Source organism: Trachemys scripta, chromosome 5 (genome assembly GCF_013100865.1).
Source record: "Trachemys scripta elegans isolate TJP31775 chromosome 5, CAS_Tse_1.0, whole genome shotgun sequence".
In the NCBI taxonomy this organism is placed as follows: domain Eukaryota; kingdom Metazoa; phylum Chordata; order Testudines; family Emydidae; genus Trachemys; species Trachemys scripta.
Genome location: NC_048302.1, coordinates 11,979,089 through 12,004,594, shown reverse-complemented (window position 1 = coordinate 12,004,594; position 25,506 = coordinate 11,979,089). Strand labels below are relative to the sequence as shown.

General features: G+C 42.2%; 1 protein-coding gene across 6 annotated transcripts in view; it reads left to right on the top strand.

Moving 5' to 3' along the window:
* Nucleotides 1-25,506, top strand: part of SLC4A4 (solute carrier family 4 member 4) — a 250,479-nt gene that overhangs the window by 173,096 nt on the left and 51,877 nt on the right. For all 6 annotated transcript variants that reach the window (XM_034771668.1, XM_034771667.1, XM_034771665.1 and 3 more), the window contains 5 exons: nucleotides 894-1,048; nucleotides 1,837-1,950; nucleotides 3,635-3,809; nucleotides 16,791-16,924; nucleotides 23,893-24,164. In XM_034771668.1, coding sequence (XP_034627559.1) covers nucleotides 894-1,048; nucleotides 1,837-1,950; nucleotides 3,635-3,809; nucleotides 16,791-16,924; nucleotides 23,893-24,164 — 850 coding nt within the window. The remainder of the gene's footprint in view (nucleotides 1-893; nucleotides 1,049-1,836; nucleotides 1,951-3,634; nucleotides 3,810-16,790; nucleotides 16,925-23,892; nucleotides 24,165-25,506) is intronic.

Genomic DNA, 25,506 nt, shown 5'->3' with positions numbered 1-25,506 from the left:
GCTGATCTCTCCCCCTCCCCACCTGAATTGTCATTCTGAAAGGTTCAAAATATGTTTATGAAAATAAACCTTAGTATTCGTTTGTCTCTCTTTAACCACTGGCTTCAGCCTCACTCGTTTACTTCCAGTTGGCCCACTAAATTATTTCCCTGTGTTGCAGGGACCTTTGACACTGGTGCACCTCAGTCCCTTCTATTCTCTGCTTATGGCCCACAGTAGTTTAGTCTCCTGTGGGCTGTAATAGTCTGGTCTAGTTTCGATGGCTGGGTTTAGTGTGTGGATGCTGGGTGGTATTGGTGGCCTGTGGTATACAGGAGGTCAGTCTAGGTGATCTGCTGGTCTCTCTGATCTTAAACTCTCTCACTCTATCAGTAGAGGTAGCCAGAAGACATTTCATTAAAAATGCTGAATAAAATGTTGAAGTTGTTTCTGTTTCATATGGTTCAGAACTGCCTCCCCCCCCCTTTTTTTTTTTGGTTTCTTGACTTTTTAAAATTGGGTTACTTTTTTCCCCGACCCCACACAAAGCATTACTGAAATCTGTTGAAACTTTTTGGCTACTGAAAACTGGGTTTGTGGCAAATGAAAAATTTTGCTAACATTTTTCATAAAAATGTTGTTAAAAACAAAGCATGTCAAGAAAGTCGTGTTTTTTGGTGGGGGGGCTTTTTTTTTTTTTTTTTTTTAAGGCCATTTTTGTTTTAAAGTCTTTTTGTTCAAAAAACATTGGCCAGCTTTGCTCTGGGCCATATCTGATTGGCCCAAGCACCACTGATAATTTTTTTTTGTAGTGTATTGAGTGTATTAAAGCTTTTCTGAAAGATCTGTTGTAAGCCTTGGCTGTAGAAAATAGTAAAACTCTTGCTGCATTGAGATTTTTGCTTCTCCTGCAGGTGTTCCATGACATTGCCTATAAAGCCAAAGACAGGCAGGACCTGATCGCTGGAATCGATGAGTTTCTGGATGAAGTCATTGTGCTTCCACCTGGGGAGTGGGACCCTGCCATCAGGATAGAGCCCCCCAAATCTCTCCCATCTTCTGATAAAAGGTAACAGCAGGGAGTAGCAGGGCTCATGTCAGTAACAACAGAGTAGGATATCCTGGGCCGGCGTGTTAACTAGAGAAGATGAAGGGAGTGCGATAAGTTGAACCCAAGAACATGTGTTACATTAAAGCAAGAAATGTTTATGTAGGCAGGGCTGACTCCCGTTCTCAGTTATATGAGAGTGCAGGGCAACTGGAGTTGAGTATCTTGAGGAAAACATGCTTGGCCACGTAAGTTGGATCCACAGCATTTACTCTCCGAGCTTGAGGAACGAAAGCAGGTGAATGAGGGTTGCAAGTGCAAACAGTGCAGTGGAAGGGGAGGGATGGGAAGGGAGCAGAGGAGTTGTCATTTTTTCCCCTTAGCATTGAATTTTCCACATGAGACGGTAGAAGAGAATGTGCCTGAAAGCAGTGTCTGAGAATGCTGAGTTACGCTATGATTTCAGGTCTTTGCTAATAACCCTGTGCGGAATGTCCCTGCAGCACTGTGCTTGTACCAGCACTTCTTTGGGAGAATCTGTGTGTCCTAATACAGCAAGCCATTTGTAACTGTAGTTAAGCTCAATATTGAATTTTATTTTACAACTTCCAGTATGCAATGAGTTAATCCCTTATCTGCAGCATGCCAGTCTAGCTGCTTGTATAGCAGGAGCATTCTGTGTTGTTTTATGTGCCACCACTTCAAAAAGGACATGACATATAAGGCTTGTGTGATGGAGCTGGGTATAGATTTTTGTCCTATAGTGTGGAACATAGTGAATCCCCAGTGTGACTTGTCTTTCTGCATAGGAAAAACATGTATTCGGGTGCGGAGAACATACAGATGAATGGAGATACGCCTCATGATGGGGGCCATGGAGGTGGGGGCCACGGTGACACTGAAGAACTACAACGAACTGGCAGGTCAGTGATGAATTCTCTGATTTGTTCAGCATGATGGTTTGTCCTTTTAGCCCCTTTTACTTTGCATCTTATAATATTGCTCTCACCTGCTATGCATATGGCTACCATTTTCAGAAGTGACCTGTGATTTTTGGGTGCCCAGCTTGAGAACTTTTAAAGTATCCCAAGCACTAGCCCGCTGTAAATCAGACCCCTTCAAGGTGTCTTAGATTGGAGACTCAAACAATGAGAACCCCCAAATTGCTAGTCACTTGTGAAATGCTTGGCCTATGAATGTGTGAAATTACGCTGATCGTTATGAAGTGCATACATCCTAAATAATGATTCTTTTCCATTCATATTTGTGGAAATGTTTTAGCTGTTTGAAGCTATCACAAGTTTATAAAATAAATGTTCAAAGCCATCAATTGTCAATAAAAGAAAGATCCTGTTTCCTGACATTCCCATTACAATGTAGAAGAGCCCAAAAGAGAGATTTAATAGAACAGAAACAGAGAAGATAATGTCACATGAGGCCGGATTCCCTGTTCTGTTACTTCGGTTTCGTGCCAGTGAACTCCATTGGTTTCGATGGAGTTATGCTGGTATCAATCTATTGTAACAGAATGTAGAATTAGGCCTGGTTCAGTTCAGCAACTCACTCAGTGTAGTGTTCTACTGTAATTGAGATGTGTAGCTCAGGGAGATATCTAAAACTATTCTCTTTTCCCACTCACTAGACTGTCAGACTGGATGGGAAGCTGAAGTAACATTCCTCAGTTTTTGAGATGATGGTTCCAGGCTACTACTATTTCTTAGTAACATGGTGCTTTATAAAGTGCTTTGAGATCCTAAGACTTATTCCCAAATATAAAACTTTGCTGAGATATAAAGTTAAGGTTATAAGTCAGATATCAGTTAAAACATTATTAGAATGTTTGCAGGTATTAAAAAAAAAAAATAAAGCTGAAAGCCTGCAGTTACAAGTTAGAGTTAATGTTCCTTCTAAGAAAGGCAAGAAATTCATGTTGTCATAAAGAACCATAACAGTAATCCTGTGTGCCTGTCTATCATCATATCTCTTTAATGTGCTGTGTCTGAATCGCCTGAGAATGTTACAGATTTGTTATCTTCCAATCAGTAAATAGTTTGGAAGGTAGATGGGTCAAATGCAATTATTCCGATGAGGTTGTGGTGTTGGTGGACTATATGTGAGAGGATAAGAAGTGAGATTTGTGTTTCTCATGCTGACAGTGGGTGATTGATGCCGATGGGCATCGATACCAAAGTCACTCATGTAGTATGAAGTTACTTACCTTGTCCTCTGTACAATGCCCACCGGAAACTTATACAAACCAAATTCTATTCCGTTCCTGATTATTTAAAAAGAATGTGCTTCCTATTGCTTGAGTTTCCCTTGGAGTTTCCCTCCAAATCAAGGAGGAGCCATTGGACTTGTGATCCCTTCTTACCATTTTACTCCCAATTCTACTTCTGGTGAATATTTTGAAGCATTTTCTGTTTAGCAGTTATCTGACTCAAACACCCATTGATTTATGCCTTGTGTAGAAATAACTGCAATGACCCATATCCTTTCGGATTGCATAGCCCCTCGTTTTTGATGATGTCCCTCATCATGGTAAATGTTATTGTAAAACCTTTTTTTTTCATCTTCTTCTTCTCTTGCCTAATCTTATTTCCTCAGATTTTGTGGTGGTTTAGTCAAAGACATAAAGAGGAAAATACCTTTCTTCGCCAGTGACTTCTATGATGCTTTAAATATCCAAGCTCTTTCAGCCATTCTCTTCATCTACCTGGCCACAGTGACCAATGCTATCACTTTTGGAGGTCTGCTTGGTGACGCTACAGACAACATGCAGGTTAGAAATCATTTCGAACTCATACAAACAATGTAGGCCCAATTTTCCTCATTTCAGGGAAGCAGATGGGCCATGTATAAAGAATGCTTACTTAGCACAAGATTTATCCTGCTGCTCTAACTAAAATTTCCCTCACTTCTGTGCCTGTTATTGTACTTCTGTTCTTTTAGCAGTTGCAGATGCAGTTATATTAAATTGTGTTCGAGCAATAGGCAAGAAAAAGAGGGGGAGGCCATTTTTGTATCAAAATTACTGGTGCTCTTCAAGTGTGCTAACTGCTTTTGTGCATTATTTAATTTGAACTAGGTGTATTAATTCTGATTCACACTTTCCATGTCATCAGAGCTTAACAGGGCATGTTCTGCCTGATGCTTAACTTTGTTGGGTCTTCTGTCTGTCTCAAAAAAAACACTGCTGTGTGGTTGTCCACCAGGAACAGAAGGGATAAGGAGGTAGACTGAGGAATCATTTAAAACGTGTTTTGAGACAGACACTACAGACAAAATGTAAGCTGTTTAGAATGATTAACTTTATAATAAAAAAAAGGGTCAAATCCTTATGCTCAGTGGTTTGAGCATTGGCCTGCTAAACCCAGGGTTGTGAGTTCAATCCTTGAGGGGGCTATTTAGGGATCTGGAGCAAAAATCTGTCTGGATTGGTCCTGCTTCGAGCAGGGGGTTGGACTAGATGACCTCCTGAGGTCCCTGCCAACCCTGATATTCTATGATTCTATGATGCTTTTACTGCATACTCAGGCAGTTTTCCATTGAAGTCAGTGGGAGTTTTGCATGAGTAAGGATTAAAGTGATAATGTCAGGATGTGGCTTGATTTTTTTTATATATATATATGTATATAATAAAAATAAATATTTGTGGGTTTTCAATTTTAAAAAGGCCAAAGGAAAATTAAACACAGTTGAAATGTAAGTACACTTAGGTCTAAGATAAGCAATAGACAGTAATGTTAACATAGAATTATTTTTGTTTTTATTTTTGTTTTATATATATAAAAATAAAAACAAAAATAATTCTATGTTAACATTACTGTCTATTGCTTATCTTAGACCTAAGTGTACTTACATTTCAACTGTGTTTAATTTTCCTTTGGCNAGAAAGGAAGTTTGATGTTCTTCCATCTGAAGAAGTGAGGTTTATTACCCACGAAAGCTTATGCCCAAATACATCTGTTAGTCTTTAAGGTGCCATCAGACTCCTTGTTGTTTTTGTGGATACAGACTAACACGGCTACCCCCTGATACTTGATGTTCTACAGGCTGCTGTATTTTATTTGGTTCTGTAATTTATGGCAGGGGAGTCTAGAACCTTGGCTAGGCACCCCTTGGTATTTGTTTGTTTTTAAATAAATCTAAGTAAATAAATAAATTCATTACTGCTATTGTAAATTTAATTATTGTTAGGGCAATCAGAGCTGCTCAATGGGCATTATTTAATTGCAATTGAAACTAAATAAATAAATAAAATAAATATTTGTGGGTTTTCAATTTTAAAAACGCCAAAGGAAAATTAAACACAGTTGAAATGTAAGTACACTTAGGTCTAAGATAAGCAATAGACAGTAATGTTAACATAGAATTATTTTTGTTTTTATTTTTATATATATAAAACAAAAATAAAAACAAAAATAATTCTATGTTAACATTACTGTCTATTGCTTATCTTAGACCTAAGTGTACTTACATTTCAACTGTGTTTAATTTTCCTTTGGCGTTTTTAAAATTGAAAACCCACAAATATTTATTTTATTTATTTATTTAGTTTCAATTGCAATTAAATAATGCCCATTGAGCAGCTCTGATTGCCCTAACAATAATTAAATTTACAATAGCAGTAATGAATTTATTTATTTACTTAGATTTATTTAAAAACAAACAAATACCAAGGGGTGCCTAGCCAAGGTTCTAGACTCCCCTGCCATAAATTACAGAACCAAATAAAATACAGCAGCCTGTAGAACATCAAGTATCAGGGGGTAGCCGTGTTAGTCTGTATCCACAAAAACAACAAGGAGTCTGATGGCACCTTAAAGACTAACAGATGTATTTGGGCATAAGCTTTCGTGGGTAATAAACCTCACTTCTTCAGATGGAAGAACATCAAACTTCCTTTCTTCATACAAATCTGACTAATCTCAAAAGCCCATCTCCACCGCCGGCCTATAGGGTAAATGGATAAGAGAAAATAGATATAGAAGAGAAGGACCCACGACCACCAATGATCATCTCTCTACAATTGCTGAGCAATGATCCTGTGGCATATGCTCTACTCCAGAAGAAGGTGAAAATTCCTGTAAAAGGGATGCTGATTCCCCAGAGAGTTTAATGCACCGGAGAAGAATATCAGCACAGCCATTTATTTAATTCAGGCAAAAAACCTTTGAGGTTAATGCTTAACTTTTTACCCAAGGAACAAAAAGTGCATTAGCAAAACTTAAACGTTACCAAATTCAGAAATCCACAATGAAGGTTCTTGATGGAAAATGCTAATGACCATTACATATTAAAAAATCCCTCTTACCTGTCGCGTGTTCATTACAGATAGATTCTGGACAACCATTTACCATTCCTTTAGCAAATAAAAAAATAACATTTTGGGTAAGCAAAACAACAGCAGCAATAACTGTGCTGTCCATCCTTTGAGGACTGCTACTGATGTAAGGTTGTGATACTTTGGGTAAATTTCTTGTGCTTTCACAATGAATTTTGGTAACTGGGTAATAACTTCTCAGTGTCGGGTCTGATTGGGTCTGGGGCAGAGAGTTATTTCCACTGCCACTCTGCTCTGAGGTTTCCATCAACAAAAGGGCATCTCCAAAGCCTTCATAGAAGACCCATATGTGGGAGCTGCTGAGGAGATGCATTGAATTGGCTCCCCTGGCCATGCTCCCATCCCACACTTTGCTGTCCGCCTTTGGGCCTACTCTGTCCCCATGCAGAGTGTGTGGCCATTTTTTGCTGCCTCTGCCTTTTCCCTGGGAGACTTTCTGCCACCTGGGGCCCAGTCTGTGAGACATTGAAACAAAGCAGTGATAGAATGCGGGAAGTTTCCAAAAGAAAAGTTGATCCTCTTTATTCTCCAGTAGGAGCCCTTTGTTATCTTTCATGATATTGAGGCTGCCAGGTGCAGAGAACGATGAATAAACACATTTTGTTTAACATCTTGCAGGCTGGGCTAATGTTATTCTTTCAGGAACCTTGTGAATCTTTTTTATATCTGAGCGTGCTGCCTTCCTCTGATTTAGTCTGGAATTTGTTTGATGAATATGACAGTCTTGTTTCTCACAAGTGTCTCTGAGAATCTAAAGTCATGATTGGGCACGAGAGGCAGCGTGAAAAAGGACAAAAAGGGAAGAAAAGAGACTTCGGTGCACCAGTTTATTGCTTGCTTTGTGTTATGCCTAATCTAGCTGTGACAAAGAATATGCCCCGAGAAAGGCAATATCTACCAGATTGCACTTTTCAGTGCGAAATGATTTACTTCTAGTTTTGAAAAAGGCACGCGCTAGTATCCTGCATTTAAAAATACTGGTTTAGTAACACAGCAGTTCTGTGGCAAATATAAATAAAATGGAGCATCTTATGACAGAATTCCAGAAGAAGCAGAGAGAAACCATGACTGAGTCCTGTGATGCTTTCTCTCATTTGTTTGCTTGTCTTTCAAATACCTCTTTCACCCTTACATCTTCCAGAGCTGGGAGATCACCATCAATGTGTGGTGTGTTCTTGTTTATGCTGGCACTTTTTAAAAACCTCTCACCACTGCACTCCCACATATGGTGGGAAACTAGTGCGTTTAACAATCATTACTCGGAACAGGATTGGACAACATGGTGGTATTAACACCAGCTACCTCTCTACACTAATGCTGCCACCAGCGAAATCGCACCAGGGTTCATATGCTGTTGAAGTATTTTTAGAAAATTGCTAGTGTGGACACAGCCTCCGATATCCGAAGTGTAATTCACTTCTCCAAGTGTTCTCTGCCTTTAATAGATTTCCCCAAGTTATCCTGAGTGAGTACTGGCAAAACTCAGAAGACCAGGATCCCTTCCATGGATTTGTATGAAATTCCTAGCTACTGTACACAATACTAAGTTTAACATCTCTAGATGGTGTCATTGCTGGCTTGATTTCCAGCATGCAAACTGAATGGGAAAAAGTCTGCAATCTTACTTCATTTTGCCAGAATTCTGTCTTGCTGTCAACCTGGAGTTGGAGAAGAGAAATAAAAGTAATCTGAACACTTGTTTTTATAAGTTTCTTTGGGTCGGTCTGTTGGAGAATATGTCCCCAAAATATGACAGTTCACTTTCTCCATCTTCCTTCCCCATCCAGCGAGGACTCTGCTAGTGCATGGCAGAGCAGATTGACACCAACACTTGCATGGGGCAAAGTCAATATACAACCTCTTATCTCTTCAGAAACTAGGTTCATTCTCTGGGCTGTCCCTGCTTTGCAGATGCCCTTGAGCAGCACCACACAGGCCAAGGAGTTGTCTGAGATCCATGCTTGCCTGTCTCTGTATACTTGGAGATTACTTCTGTCTAAATGAGCGGCTGGGAAGCTCACCAAAACAGAAAAGGACAACGGAAGCTACAGCTGGTTTTGGTTCAGGGAAGCAAGAAGGGAGCGGATGGTTTCTGCTTTGAATTAGAGCATCCTCACCACAATCTTCCTGAGTTATAGAAGTGAACCATATGGGAAAACGGCCTGAGATTGCTCTTTCCAACTCTGTTACTGCTCAGTGAGTAACGCACTTTCACGGTGCTCTGACCCTCTGAGCTGCTCAACATCTGATTGGATCATTCTCCAGCAATCTTTCAGCCACTCCCTATGCACGCATTTTAATGCACTCAGGGCTTTCCCAGACAAATGCCTTTTGTACTGCAGAAATGAAGCACTGACACTGCAAGGGATGTTGTATGTACTGTGCATAGCAGCCTGGGTTGGTGATATCTTTAGTAGAGGTATTTAATGACTGAGATTGTTCCACAAAAAAACATTATTCCAATAAACAGAAGCTGCCCAAATCTGCCTGGGCATCATGCATTGGTGGATCAAGTACTAGAGAGTCTCGGCAGACATCCCAAAGCAGTCTGTCACCACCTGCTCACACTTTAGATAACACTGGTCTACAATTTTTGAAAAGTTGTCTGCTTCAGAGATAAAATGTGCTATTTATTATGTATTTTGATGTGCTGAATTCAAATATGACAATTAAAACAACAGATTGGCTACTGTTTCTAAGATATTTAAGTCTTTACATTTTATGTCTATGTATATTGTGTAGATAGTAGAGTTTTAATCATAAATTGTAAACCTAGGTCTTTTCATGCGTTTATGGTTGCTTTACATGATATTTCACCTGTCCTGTTTATGTAACACTTTAAAAATCAGCAAAAGGGTTATATAAATAAAATTTATTATGAAACAAAGGCAAAAAACTATTATGTACATAGTTTAGTCCTATTCAGTGTCTACTCGGCACTTCTTGGCTTGTCTCTTGTATTCATTAAATGGAGCATCTCTTGTCACTGTCCAGCAATAGTCTGCAAGCATTGATGTTTCTCCATTGTTGCAATGTCCTGGTGAAATCGCTCGCCGTGCTCGTCGCTCACTGCTCCGAAGTTCGGTGGAAAAAAATCTAGAGGAGAGTGCAAAAAATGTATCTTTAGTGACATGTTGCAACCAAGGCTTTTGTATGCCTTGAGGAGGTTTTCCACCAACAACCTGTAGTTGTCTGCCTTGTTGTTTCCCAGAAAATTTATTGCCACTAACTGGAAGGCTTTCCATGCCATCTTTTCCTTGCCACGCAGTGCATGGTCAAATGCATCATCTCAAAGAAGTTCACGAATCTGAGGACCAATAAAAACACCTTCCTTTATCTTAGCTTCACTTAACCTTGGAAATTTTCCACGAAGGTACTTGAAAGCTGCTTGTGTTTTGTCAATGGCCTTGACAAAGTTTTTCATCAAACTCAGTTTGATGTGTAAGGGTGGTAACAAAATCTTCCTTGATTCAACAAGTGGTGGATGCTGAACACTTTTCCTCCCGGGCTCCAATGACTGTTGGAGTGGCCAATCATTCTTGATGTAGTGGGAATCTCTTGCACGACTATCCCATTCGCAGAGAAAACAGCAGTACTTTGTGTATCCAGTCTGCAGACCAAGCAAAAGAGCAACAACCTGCAAATCGCCACAAAGCTGCCACTGATGTTGGTCATAGTTTATGCACCTCAAAAGTTGCTTCATGTTGTCATAGGTTTCCTTCATATGGACTGCATGACCAACTGGAATTGATGGCAAAACATTGCCATTATGCAGTAAAACAGCTTTAAGGCTCGTCTTCAATGAATCAATGAACAGTCTTCACTCATCTGGATTGTGAACCATGTTGAGGGCTGCCATCACACCAACGATGTTGTTGCAGGCTACAAGATCACCTTCCATGAAGAAGAATGGGACAAGATCTTTTGATGATCACGGAACATGGAAACCCTAACATCACCTGCCAGGAGATTCCACTGCTGTAGTCTGGAGCCCAACAGCTCTGCCTTACTCTTGGGTAGTTCCAAATCCCTGACAAGGTCATTCAGTTCACCTTGTGTTATGAGGTGTGGTTCAGAGGAGGAGGATGGGAGAAAATGTGGGTCCTGTGACATTGATGGTTCAGGACCAGAAGTTTCATCCTCTTCCTCTTCCTCGTCTGACTCAAATGAGAATGATTCTGGTGCATCAGGAACCGTCAGTCCTTCTCCGTGGGGTACTGGGCGTATAGCTGATGGAATGTTTGGATAATGCACAGTCCACTTTTTCTTCTTTGACACACCTTTCCCAACTGGAGGCACCATGCAGAAGTAACAATTGCTGGTATGATCTGTTGGCTCTCTCCCAATCATTGGCACTGCAAAAGGCATAGATTTCCTTTTCCTGTTCAACCACTGGCGAAGATTTGTTGCACAAGTGTTGCAACATATGTGTGGGGCCCATCTCTTGTCCTGATCTCCAATTTTGCAGCCAAAATAAAGGTGATAGGCTTTCTTAACCATAGTGGTTATACTGCGCTTTTGTGATGCAAAAGTCACTTCACCATAAACATAGCAGAAGTTATCTGCACTGTTCACACAAGTACGAGGCATCTCTGCTCACTTTGGCCAAACAGAAATGTGTCCCTTTGCAAAATCAAACACTGACAAATAAGAGAGCATGACACTGTATGATTTCTAGAGCTGATATAGGGCAATTTGTTCAGCAGAGTGATGTAAACTTCGTTATGATTGCATCATCCATGACTTCTAGGAATAACATGATGCAATTCATATCGTGTATGACGCAATACCAGCTTCAGATTGCATCATTCATTGTTTTGCCTAAAAAGCAAGTACGTCCAAACCCAGTCATAGATTTATTCATAGATCCAGTCAAAGATGTATTTTAGTAATTTCTGGTTTAAATTGAGATCCCTTCCCTTTATAACTCACTTATCCTCCGCCATTCCCAAGTCAAGGGTCGTATATACTGACCCAATAGCATATCTTGAAAACTAGAGCCAATCAACAATTTTAAGCATCATTTTCATTCTCAGTGACCCAGAATTAGTAAAGTTTGACTACATTTATTTCAGAAGCGTTTTTGGCTGTAGAGCAGTGTAACCTGCAGGCCGTGCCATTATTTGAAAAGAGTGGTGCATCCACTGGTCAAATCGTAGGATTCCACATGAAGCAAAATGCCACCTTCCAGTTCCCTTGGCTCCTTTAGAATGCAGAGGCATAGTGGAGCATTCTCTGTGCTGAAAGCTTTTTGAATTACCATGGGGGTGATTTTTCAAAAGCACGAAGCCCTGGCCCAACGTTGGTCTTCCTAAAGTGGATGGTCATTGACTTCTGTGGGTGAAAGTCCAGGCCAACATATGAGTGCTTTTGAATACCCCCCTTAAAACTTTTAAAGTTTCTGAGGTGGCTACAGGTTCATTTACTTTTCAGAAAGTGCAGATCTAATTGAGCAGATGTCAATAAGGCCCTGGGCCACTTTGAGTAAATATTTGGAAGCTTTATTTTCAATAAGAAACCTTTGAGCATGAGCAATACCTTTCAGTATCAAAACCAAATGTGTTATGGGGTCAGAAACTGCTGTGGGAATTGATTCTTCAGAAGAGAGAGGTTCCATCTGTCTGGGCTACCTGAAAAGAGGAGTAGAGGAAACCATCTGTCCAATGTTAGGACTTTTTTCCAAGTTTATTTCCCTATTACAGGCATCAAGACTAGGTCAGACTGTCAGCTGGGGCATCGACTGCCGTAGCGTTGTTGATTCCAGTGGAGCTATGCTGATGTTCACCAGTTGAGGATCTGGCCCTGAGAGTTTTCCAGTAGTTTGTCACCTATACAAACTATGTTTCAGGAAGTGAGATGCATGCCTATTGTTACAATTTATGGCTTTTGTTTCTTGCGGATAGTTAAATAATATCACGGGGCCTGATATTCAGAATCAGTGTTTATCATCACAGCTTGTAGCATTTGACCCAGGGAGCTGGCCAGAAAGGAATAGCAGATATGGCCAATCTTTCTTTGGAACCTTGCATCAAGGTTTTTTGTTTCTAAGAAAACACACTATTCTTAATTACAGCCATGTTAAGGAATGTGGAGGAAAAGAAATTCCAGATGCGTTGGAATCCATGCCGTGGGCTGTGATGCTCTTGTTGTGATTAGTGCTGAATGAGAGAAGAGAAGTCAGTTGTACAAATGCCATTCCTTCTGTTGAGAGGAACTGTATCATTCTCATGAGCCACTCAGAGAAAATGGACAAAGACTCATAAATTCCCGGGACCCCTTGTAATGCCCGTCTGCTTTTCAAGGAGTCTTTGCTATAAATTTTTCAGTAGAATTGCTCACAGCCACAATAACTTGCAAGACTGGGCAATAATGAAGTCAGAGAGTGCAGCCACTAATGCCTGCCACTAGCATTTAAAGATGAAAAAGACCAAGAACATAATCTAAACCATCCTCCAGGCAAGGAAGGATTGTTTCCTACAATACATTTTCTATATCCAAGTGTCAGAAGCAATGGAGCTTCCACTACTCCCTTTTGCAATTCTGTTCTACAGTCTAATGTTTCTCACTCTCAGGAAGGTTTTCCTGATGTCCAGCCTAAATTTCCTTTATCTTTAAATCATGTTGTTGCGTCTCTAAACCTCTCTTTTCTTGGTGCTCAGACATTCCAAGTAATGCTGTGTTTGGCAACTAAAGCATGATTACCATCAGAAAAGAGATTGATGCGTTACCTTATACAAAGCTTGGTTTTTAATTTTGGGGATGGTGATTTTTGCATTACACAGGAAAATAATGGTTTAATAGTCTATGGTAATATTTATGGAAGGAAAAATTACTTCAAATATTGTCTTCTGACTCCACAGTAGGACTGGTTCAAAACTGGGGGGATGGGGGGGCTTGCACAGATTCCCACCCCTTCTTCTGTCATCACCACCGCACCTCAAAATTCTGACAAAATATTTGAAGTATAAATATTCTGACCACCGGCACTCAGGAGATCAGCTCCCTGTGAGGTGTCAGGTGCACATTCATCCTGCAGCCTGAGATGCATGGAACATGGGTCAGTCTGCAAGCCACTCATTACAAGACCCGGGACCATCACCATGTCTCCTGATGATATTTTGGCATGTGCCTCATTAACAGAATTGTGAACTATGGTCCTGATTCAGCAGAGCACTTAAGCACATTTAAATCCTCCCCTTAAGTCTACCCCTAGTCAGTGGGACAAAATGTGCACAAGTGTTCTGCTGCATCAGGGCCAAAGCTGTGATTGCAGAATGTTCCTGAGGATGTGGGGGGGGAGGGGGGGAGGGGGAAGAAAACATGGTTTGACTTATGATCCTTGGGACAGTTTACCATTTTAAAAAATATCCTAGAAACGGAACACATTCCATCTGTGGAGTCATTCTGAGGGAATAAAAGTGGAGTCCCATGATGCAGTGTTTACAATTAGTGCTCAGAGTATAACCTCACTGTAAAGTGGAACTGTGAATGAGACATACCAAGTAGGTCCTAATCCTGCAATTGGATCCACTAATGTGAACAGTCCAATTGCAGGAGCTAGACCATGGCTGCTATTTGGGGGGGCAGGGGCAGAGTTGAATATAAAAGCTAAAGAACAGAACTGCTTTATGACTCAGGTATACATTTTAATAAGACTCTTCCAGGCATGAGAATATTTCAGAATTTCTATTTTGCAGTTTAAAGAGCAATATATCAAAATAGCTCTTTTATGAGGGGCCCTGGAAGTTTTTCTGATTTTTTTTTTTAAAGTTTCCAGTGCAGTGTTTGTAATAAATCAAACGTCTCCATTTTAAAACTGTAATCCACAAAAATGGAAACTGTAGCTCCTTTTAACAGAGTGCAGAAATAAAATAAAAAATGGTCTGTAAAAGCGGACTCTATAATAAGTCAAAGGTCTCTGTGTTGATCCAAGAAGGAAAAAACCTATGTCAGAGCGAGCTGATTACAAATGGAAGATATCGTCTGTAACCCGTTGGTGCTGGGAAGTTTTTGTTCAGCTGTGTTAGGGCTGTTTCATCAGTGCAGTGTGGTTCCTCCCTCTCCATGGTAGTGAGGTTATGAGCCAGTTAGCCAATGGCACAAGCGATAGCCTTTGAAGTGTGCACTAACTACCCTCTAAACTATGAAAAGGAGACATTGAGGAGGATGAAAAGGGAAAGTAGGAAGTAAATCAAGGCCTTCTCCACAGTGGGTGTAGAACCATGCTCTGTGATGTGGAGAGGAGTGATGGTCTTGTGTTTAAGGCACTAAACTGGGACTCAGAGGATCTGGACTCAAGTCCTGGTTATGCCACAGACATCATGCCTGACCTTGGGCAAGACACTTAATCCTTTTGTGCCTCAGTTCTCCATCTATGACATGCAGATAATAATACTTCCTTTCCTCTACCGTTTATCTGCCTGGTCTGTTTAGACTGTACACTCTTCAGAGCAGGGACTGTCTCTTACTGGGTGTTTGCACAACGAGGCCTGGAACATGGCTGCAGCCTCTAGGCACTATCGTAATATTAACCAGAGAAACCTTGCTAGAACCTTCTAGCAACCTGTCTAAACTTCAGTTCATTTCTGCCTAACATGGCTCTGCTTTCAGTGTGGACACGGTTTTTAAGAATAAATGAAAAGAGCCATTAATGATAGAGAACAGGACTACAACAGGCCGGGTGCCTGAACTGAGCTTTTTCTGAAAACGTTCCCAAAGCTGCTGTGGTACGAGCACAGCTCCTCTAGTGCTCGTGGTGATGAGAGCTGCAACTGGCTGCTGGTGTTCTTGCTGCCGGGTTCTCGGAGCGGGATGAAACGACAGCTGGACTACATTAACATTCCCACCATTGAAGAGTGGGCTATTTTCAGTGTAGACATGGCCACAGATCAAACGGTCGTGTGTAAAACCCCTTCCAGACACATCATTACTATTGGGTGTAAAATGTAATGGATAAAACTTGGCAAAACATTTAAAAGTGTTGATGATAGCAATAAATTTCTCAATTGAAATACAGTTTGGGAAATCACCAGTTACACTGAGCCAACTTTACAGCTGTGGGGAGTGACACATTTTAAGTAATGTCAGTACACGTTGCAGATTAACTGTCATTGATGATGGATGTGATAAAATACATTGACTTTTTAAAATTAGTTGTAGTCACATAGTGGCATAAACAATATCCTTCTATTTAAGAAAATCTCTCTCTTCTTGCATAGTTCAGCATGGTACTTAAGTAGCAATTTTCATGTGATTTACAAATAATTTTGTCTGGGAAAAAATCTGCTTTGTTTCTGAAAGGAATATTAATAATATTTTTGAAAAGTAGACTTAACTACCATGTTTTCAGTCCTTGGGACAGTGGAAAGAAAATGTACTTTCAATTAAAGACAACTTTTTTTCCTGTAGTTGTTTTTTAAAAGCTCATATGCGCAAGTGTATTTATGGGTGGGGTTGACCTAACTCTGCTCCCGGTGGTGGCTGAGTGCTTTATGTAATTTCCATCCCTTGTCTACTACCATTTCAGTAAAACAGTAGGTTGTATTGTCAATATTGCTGTTTACATTTTATTGGTAAACCAAACCTGCCACTAAAGTTGTATTTGTGCTTTGCATTATAAAAATAAATATCGTTCAGTAGTAACTTACATGAAAATCCAGGGAAATGTCTACAGCATATTCATTTATCACTCCTCGGTTAGCTTGTTTCATTACATATACCAAAGGAAATGATGGAGACCATAAAATGTGGAATTTATTACTTTCTGATGACATCTGATGAACTTGGGTCTTAACACTTCAATGCTGGATGAATTAGTCTTGTTTGATTTGAGTCTCACTGGTTAAAACCTGTTTTGAGAAGAGGAATCTGCTTTTCTTAAACCCATTTATTTATTTGTAAAATATTCTGCTTCACCACAGTACGGGCTAAGCTTGGTAGAGTAACCTCATCGGTGTAACCCTGACACAGTTTTGTTGTCCCCCAGCCATGTTGTACCATGTTTAAAATTATGTGTATTGTGAGGCACCTTGCAAAAGAATGTATTTGGGCTCTGTCATCATAATGTGGGAGATTGCCAATGGGACTTGTGCTCCTGCATCCTTCAGGCCCTTTTTGAACGTCTCCACGGATAACAAAAACAATGCTAAAGCCCAAGGTATCTGGAATAACCACAGTGGTGGGGTGTGTTGGTTGGCTGATTGTCACGTGTAACTAAAGATTTTATGAAATCAATAACTGAAGGCATGAATTTATGCTAGATACCAGCCCTCAGATGAGCCCCTAATCTTACGCCCACCTAATACGGTCTGTAGGTATCTGATATAACCCCACACGTTCTTGCGTTCATGCTTACAGAAGGGAGAGTGAAGTGGCGCGTCCGTTGAAATTAACATCTGTACTGTATGTCTGCCCTAGGGCGTGTTGGAGAGCTTTCTGGGCACAGCAGTCACTGGAGCGGTCTTTTGCCTTTTTGCTGGTCAGCCACTCACAATTCTGAGCAGCACAGGACCTGTCCTTGTCTTTGAAAGACTCCTGTTTAATTTCAGCAAGTAAGTAAAGGGGGAGAGGAGTGTTTCCAATGCAATACAATGTTAGCTGGGAATGAGCTATTTGAAGGGGGGAATTAAGCGCATTGATATTGAACATTTCCTGGTGTGAGAGAGCTATCAAACAGTGGCTAGAATTTTCCAAGGTGCCCATAGAGTTCCAGTGCGATTTGGGTGCCTAGCTCCCTTTTGCGCCTTCGTTAATCTCAGCCAGTGTCCGATTTCAAGAGACATTTTGCTGAGCTATAATGAATAGGACAAGATGGCAGTGCAGGGTATTACTGACGACAGCGGAACTAGACTGGTTGGTACAGGGGGCCTCCTTAATCACTCTGTTGCTCAGGAAGATGATCAGATTTCTCCATACGCTAAAGGCAGAATCCCACTCCATGAATTCAGTGGCAAAAGTCCCATTGAGTTCACCACCAGCAGAATTTGCCATTAAACTGGTGGTCCATGGAAATAGTGGCTATTTATGCATAAAAATAAAAGTGTCCATGGCATGCATAGATATCGTCACCAAATCTCCTAGATGGGATTTTGTTGTATTAAATAGTTTTGTTTATCGACTCTGAATTCAAAGAGGGCTTTGTCTGTGAAATGTTTAGGTGCTACCCTAATATAAATAATAAAGTCCACAACCAGATTTGCGCCCCTTTGTGTTAGGTGGAGGACCAACATCGAATTTTCATTTGCTATTCCAATAAATAATACCAGTAGCATGACATATTGGGAGATGGCTGTTCTAAAGTAATCAGGACTAAGCTTGGTTATTGTTAATATTACACCTCTACCCTGATAAAACGCGACCTGATATAACACGGGTTCGCATACAAGGCGGTAAAGCGCTGACACGCCGCTCTGAGTAGCGTGTTAAGGGTGCCGGGGCCGAGGGGTTGGATAAGGGGCAGAGGGTCTCGGGGACGGTTAGGGGCTCCCCCCACCTCCAGTGTCTGGGAGGCAGGAGCTGTGGGTGACCACTTTTGTGGGCCCCGCAGTCCCAGAGTGGCCCTGGAAATTAGCAGGGGGCTGGGAGCAGCCCACTCAGCTTCCCTCGCCCCGGCCCCAGCCATGTTGCTCGGGGGAGGGGACTTGGAGGAAGGGATCCCCCCCGCACTCACCGGCAGCGACATGGCTGGGGCCGGGGCAAGGAAAGTGGAGCAGGCTGGGGCCGTGTCGCTCCGCTTCCTGCCACAGGTGAGTATGGGGGGGCGTCCTTTCCCCAACCTCCCTGCATTCACCGACGGCAGGAAGCGGAGCGTCGCGGCTGGGAGATGGCGGAGTGGAGCGGGCTGGGGCTGGGCTGCTCCGCTTCCTACCGCTGCTGGTGAGTCCTGGTGAGTACTTGTCAGGGGGTAGGGTGTGTGGATAGGGGACAGGGAGCAGAGGGGTTGGGTAGGGGGTGGGGTTTTGGGGTGATTAGGGACGGGGGTCTCTGAAGGGGAGCGGTCAGGGAGCAAGGAACTGGGAGAGCCAAAGCAAGTTCAATATAATGCGGTCTCACCTATAACACGGTGAGATTTTTTTGTCTCCTGAGGACCACGTTATATCGGGGTAGAGGTGTAGTTGCTGCGCTGTTGACATTTTTGATGCCATATAAAATGGAAGAGTGTTAAGTTAAACAGAACCAACCAAACCATGTCTCTTTCATCTCCCCATAAAGAGAGAATCCATGATATTATGTATTGTTAAAGATCTGAATTTCAAAATACAAAAATATTCAGTGTTAAGGAAATAGTGGGTTCCCTACCAAAGCAGTTTGTAATACGGGACAGCTTTTTAACTGATTGTAGTTATACATGGAAAAGGCCAAATAGATTTTTAAAATGAACAGGGCTGTAAATTGCAATAAGAAAGGCGGCATAAAGTGAGGTGTCTAGGTAACTAAAGCGTAATTTCATTACTTCCTTCATTATATCGAGGTTTCTAGGGAAATTAACCTTTGTGGATGTTCAGTAATCTCGCTTGATAATTCTAGTTATTTTCTGGAGGCTATTTTAATTAAGATGATCTAATATGACCATTCCTCTGTCTCTTCTACACAACCTGGAAAATATTAGACATGTTTGTATATGCTTTTGAGATATAGTAATGCTGCCATGTAAAAATATATTTGTGATCTATCTATAGAGTTCTGTATGATGCTCATTTAGAAGTGGGATGAATCCACTTGATTTCATCATTAATCTTACCACATTTGTGGTGGTGTGACTGTGTCTGAAAGTAATGTGATACAATTTAAATGAGGGCCTCAAAGGACGGCATGATCTCAGTGTCTGTCTCATCACATTTAGCAGTATTTCAGAATCATTAGTGTTTGAAGCACGTATGATCACCCACTGTTCTCAGCCTCTGAGACAGAGAGTCTGATCAATTTCAGCACAGCGAGATGTTTAGCAAAACAGTGTCCATTCACCCTTTTGTGAGTTCAGCCATCAACTTCTATTCTTTCCTGCAGTAACTTTCCCCAAAGCTTAGTAGTATACCACTGTGCAGTCATACAAAAATCATTTGTGCAGGGATCCCATTTGTTTCTATAATACAAGCAATATCGTATGTATTAAAATTCATAATCGGTTAAATTACCTCCCCAAACTCTTTTTGTTATCAAAAGCGTGTTCTCCTACGGCCTTGGTTCATATCACTCCACAGACTTAGGGCTGGTCTACACTAGAAGCTGATGCACTGATGCAGCTGTGCTGCTGTAGGGTGTGTGGTGAAGACACTCTATGCCGACAGGAGAGCTCTCCCGTCAGCATAAGAAAACCACCTCCACGAGAGGCAGTAGCTACGTTGGCGGGAGAAGCTCTTCACACGGGCACTTAGGACGGTGTAACTTGCATCACTCGGGGGTGGCTTATTCACACCCCTGAGCGATGGAAGTTATACTAACATAACCTGTAGTGTAGACAGGCCCTTAGTTGTGGTGCTACCTGCTGAGGCATTGAAACACCAAGTTTATTTTGGAGAGGGGGGGAGGGGAGAAAATCCATCTTCCCTTTGAAAAAAGGCCACAGAAAAAATCCACAGCTATTTATGAAGCTGCCAGTTTCTTCCCTGCCTGGCCGTGTGAGAGGGGCTCAGGTGACAGAGCCCGTCAGCAGGAAATCCAGTGGAGGCTCTGCCTGGGAGCTGGGTGCCAAACATAAGCACCGTGCTCCCTGCACATCCTTTTCTACAGGGGAAAACTCCCCTCTTCTCCCCCACCTCCACCCCTGGTTCCCTCTGTCCACTGTGGGTCTCCTGTCTCTCTCCTCCGCCCAGCCCAGCCCTGGAGCACAGACGCTGGAGAGACGTGTGTGTGTGTAAATAGATTAGAGGGGCGAAAGCAACTCCTTGGGACCTCTGCAAGAGAAGGGCATCCTCTCCTTTTTCTTTCACTGGTATAAATTAGGACAACGCTTTGGTGTCACAACATGCCTCTAGCCTGGATGATCTGATCCAAATCCAGGTACTGTGAGCAGCAGAAAAAAACAAGAGATACAAAATATTGCTCTTTTTTCCTGAAAGAGGAGATGGTTTTGCTGTGACTATACCCTTTGGTGTGTAGCAGTGGGATTTATGGAGAGCCACTGCCACGTGACCGTTGCAGTCATACACTGTGATTTCTCAGTAATTCATTTCAGTTCTTCTTGCTCACAAGAACGCCCTGTATAGTGGCAACAAAATTAGAAAGAATTCCATGGACTGATGCACAGAAAGTTCAAAAGTCCTTTGTGGAAACCATGGGTCTACTCCAAAGAGGCATAAATGTCAGCAGGCCTTCCCTAAAGATTTATAGAAGGCAATGTGATCAAGGTCTTAATCTACAGAAAATGTTTGCATGGTTGTTTTCTGTGGAGATCTCTGGATTAGACGATATTTCATTTTATGAAATAAGTTTCATGCTTCTCCTCCCCCAAAACCCACTGCGATTAATCAAGTAAACATTAGAAAACTGATGTGAATAAGTCTATTGGTGGCATGAAGTAAAATAGATTAGAGGAGGAAAAACATCAGAAATGTGTCCCTCTTCAGTAATGGGGCCATATAAGTACCTCAGTGTCTGAGTCCCTCATAATCTTTAATGCATTATCCGCCCCTAAGGGTACATCAACACAGCAGCTGGGAGGTGTGATTCCCAGCTCAGGTAGATGTACATGTGCTAGTGCCTAAAAATAGCCGTGTGGCTGCAGGAGTATGGACCCAGGGGGTTGAGCAGAATTGTATTTGGGAAGCGAGCCATAACTGCAGTGGCCACACTGTTATTTTTAGGTGCGAGTTCAAGCAGAGCTAGCTGGGAATTCTACCTCACAGCCGCTGTGCAGACATATCCTTAGTGACTTGAGGAAATCGGTGGCAGAGCAGCGAATTGAACACAGGTCTCCTGAGTCCCAGCCTAGTGCTCTGACCACTGGCTCATCCCCCTTCTCTATCCGTAGTCTCCAAAGATACCACCACAGCACATTCTTTGTTGTTTGCTGCTCTTTTCCAGCCCTTCAGTTGCCCCTTTTTTGCCCATAGAGAGAGACGTGGACTAATGCTCCGAGCAGAGGACCAGTAGCCAGCAAATCCTGGGTTCTGATCTGTGCTGTGCGTAGGGCCTGATTTTCGGGCTAGCTGAGCACCGATAGCTCGAGCTGAAGTCAGTGAGAGGCTGCGGATGGTTCTGAATATCAGGCTTCTAACCCCTCTGTGTCTTGGTCCCCCCGTCTATAAAATGGCGATGAGGGTAAAGTTTACCTCCCAGGGGTGCTGTGAGGGATAATTAATCAATCATGGGAAAGTCCTTAGTAAATGAAAAAGTGCACTGTGCTTATTGTTGGCCGAGCTTGTGAGGCCCTGTGCTTAATTTGATGGTATTTCTCTGTTTGTGAGCCCTAGACATGGAGTGGGAGGATGATGTGGAGGGAGGGGAATATGCAGGGGACGCTGAGCCCAGGTTTATGGTATAGGGATGTGGGTGCAGGGAGTCCCTGAAATAGAGAGGGATGGGGGGCTGGCACACAGGGAGCTTGTGTGGGGTGGACATTGGAGGGACACAAGGAGCTCTGGTGTGTGCAGTGAGCTTGGCTGCAGAAGCTGGTGAGGGATGCCTGGGTGGTGGAGGAGGGCCGGGGCGCAGTGAGGAGAGCCGGGGCAGTATATGCCATGTTCTGTTTAGACTATGCTGGGGAATTCTGTGCTATGCTTGTGGGACTTTTGTTATGATTTACATGCATTCACCCCACAAGGGCTATTTGCCCTTAGAAAGTCTCTGGGGACTATTTCTGGGGATTCTGAAGCAGGGAAACTGAGGCAGGGAAACTGCCTGTTATGCTATGGCCTGCTGCAAGGGGACACGCCAGTTAGGGCTACCCTCTGACTGTTCCCCTGCATCCCTCATCTAATGTTGAAAACCATTTAGCTACTAGTGTAGATATGAGGAAAAGGCATTTTCAACATTGTTACGCAGAGATTTGCTTGGCGGTAATTTCCCCATTCCCCTCACTTTGAAAGCGTCTTCTCGTAATGCTGCCACACACTGTTCTGTTAGGGTTCTGGGCTAAATGTGAAGCGAGTCCTGAATTCCTAAGGAGTGCTTGAGTAGAGCTCTTTTTTCAAACTACAGTAAAAGATTTTTACCTGCGTTACAGAGCAAGCGGAGGGTTTTTTTCATCCCCTTTTTGATATCCTCTCAATTGGACTTCTCTGGTGCAGGTTCCACTACCTTCACCCTTCTCTGGGTGGAATCACGCAGTCCTATTACCACCCTTAGACTGGGTCGGTGCGTTTGGCACCTGAGAGTCCAGCAGCTGGTCCAAGGGACTCAAAAACAGCTTCTTCAAAACAAAGCATTATTTTATTCACCCAAAGGCATGTAGCAAGCAGAGAGGGATAAAACAACAAAAGGCCTATGCCTGGGTCTTACCTAAACTTTATTATTTTCTTGCAAGTTTTGCATAAGTTCCACTCAATCCAGACCCCTGTGCTCCTGGCCTGGGAGAGTCAGACAGCCTCTGTAGCATTCTCTTTCTCTCTTTGTCAGAGACTCATCTCTAGCTGCTGCGTGCTCACCTCCTCTCATCAGCTAGGGTTTTTAATGATTTAATGCCTCTTTGATCCTAGGCTCTGGGAAAAATTAACCTCCAGCCTGGCTGGAGCCCAGTGGGTGGACATGTCCCAATTAATAGCTCCCCCATTGTTTCCTTTAAGATTTTGGCAGGAACTTATCTTTGTTGTTGTTTTTGATTCCTGTTTGCTTCCTCCTAGCAGCCTCTTTTGATTAATTCCATGCAGTTAGGCAGGATAATATTAAATAGGTAAACCGAGTCATAACAAATACTGTAGATAATTCCTTTGTTCCCTACAATTTGCAAGCCCTGAGTACAGGGCCCCGAGCTCAGACTTGTGTATTTCTTCTTTTGATAATATGATTGATGTTTAAAGGAGGGCAGGGTCCTGCTTTCCTTTTGCTGCTGCATGGGAAACTCTGAATCCTGATCGTGATATTTGTCAGGGAGGTTAATTTTCAGTTGGTTTTCTAAGATATGTTGTAAACTTTGGGCCTGATGGTCAGCTAGTATAAGCTGATGTCAATGGAGTGACACTGATTTGCACTAGTTGGAGGTTTGGCCTTTTATGTCTCCATTTATATTTTCTCATTGATCTTCTGCAGTGCTAAACCATGTTATTTATTCTAAAAAGCACTCAAGTTTACCGGTAATACACAGCAATGGAGACTGAAGCAAAATTGGTCAGCCCTAGGTGTTCAATTGCTAACTCAGCTGTTAAACTAAACCCCATCATTATCATTGGCTAAAAAAAGACCGAGCCTACTGTTTTAAATGTTACAGGAATTATTGCTTTTTATCTATCCTAATAAACACAGCTCTTATAATCCATACATTTCCCAGTTTCACTTTGGGAAGTTCTCTAACCCTTTCTGGAATTATCCAGCCTCAGGGATTTTTTTCCTCATTGTCACCTATTTTAAAACACTTGTTTTGCAGAGACCATGACTTTGATTACTTGGAGTTCCGTCTCTGGATTGGCCTGTGGTCAGCCTTCCAGTGTCTTGTTCTGGTTGCTACTGATGCCAGCTTCCTGGTCAAATACTTCACCCGCTTCACAGAAGAGGGATTTTCCTCCCTGATCAGCTTCATCTTCATTTATGATGCTTTCAAGAAGATGATCAAGTTAGCAGACTATTACCCAATCAATTCCCATTTTAAAGTGGACTATATCACATTTTACTCCTGTGTCTGCATGCCACCAGAGCCAGGTAAGAGAATACTGTATTAGCTCATTGACTTTCAAATATATGCTCTCACTTGCGTGCTCTCTCTGTCACGCTATCACTGTGACATCTAATTTAACCATTAAATTGTGACCCTATGCAGATGAAGCCAACACGGGGGTGGGGGGCTGAGCACCAAGTTCCAATAAAGCCCTTTAATGAGGCTTTAAGTGGCACATAGCTCTTGTGAATTACACCCTAAGTGCTGATCTAAATTTCTCTCTAGGCCTGGCATCTGGGGGCCATCATGTACATCATTACCAAGAAGGGGAGATGGTCTCCTGTGTTCTCATTTCCTCACATATCTGTCATCCTTAGTTTTGAATGACATTTCTCTAAGATCCTGGGAAAGGACTGAAAGCAATCATTACGTCAACAGGCTGGGGACACAGTCTCTGTATACACGGCACCTTTCTTCCAAAGTGCAGGGGATTGGCTACGCAAGGCTGGTATATGAATAAGAGGGGTGTGTGTGTGTGTGTGTGTGTGTGTGTGTGTGTGTAATACAATATTTTTATGTAATAGTCGTAGGGGATCAGGCCAAACATTTTTGCCTATTACTGTAGAATGTGCGTAGTGCAACTGAAGTTTTAATAGGCACAGATTAAAGCTTGGAAATACAGGTGGAAGCAACCAGCTAAAAAACCGCAAATACAAACAGGATGCTTTATGCTGTGTGCCAGCTTTCTTCATTATGGGTGAGTTGGTTATTCCTGAGACATTTTAAACAATGACGACTGAGTAAGAAATTTGGCATGCAGACAAAGTAAACGGAGTGTTACAGCATTGTACCTGCCAGACAGGAAAATAATCAGGTCAGTGCTATCCATGTATCTGCCACGGGTTGACTGTAACTTGATCCATTGAAGTCATGTATTTGTTATCCATTAAATGTAGATTTGTTAAGGGCGGGATTCTCAAAAGTGCTCAGCATTGGCCCAGCTCTGCTCCCATTAAAGTCAGCAGTAGCTTTATTATTTATTCCTCATTGGGAGAAGAGCCGAGTTAGGCCAACCCTGAGTGCTTTTGAAAATCCCACTCTAGACCGACAGCATTTTAAGCTGTCCATTTAAATGACTTAGATTTTCAGTTAAACGGATCCAGGCGGAGTGGGGAAAGGAAGCGGTGCAATAGGAATCTGTATGCGATTCTGTGCATTTGGGGCGGGGAACCCTCGTACTTGTGTAAAAACAGATTTGTACCTGGAAATGTGTCGCTAATCCTTGCTTTTGTGGTGGGAGGGGAGGGGTGATAGTGTTTAATTCAATCACAGTCATGAATTCCTGATTTTAGAATTTCCATTTCACCTTGTTTACATTGTAACCAT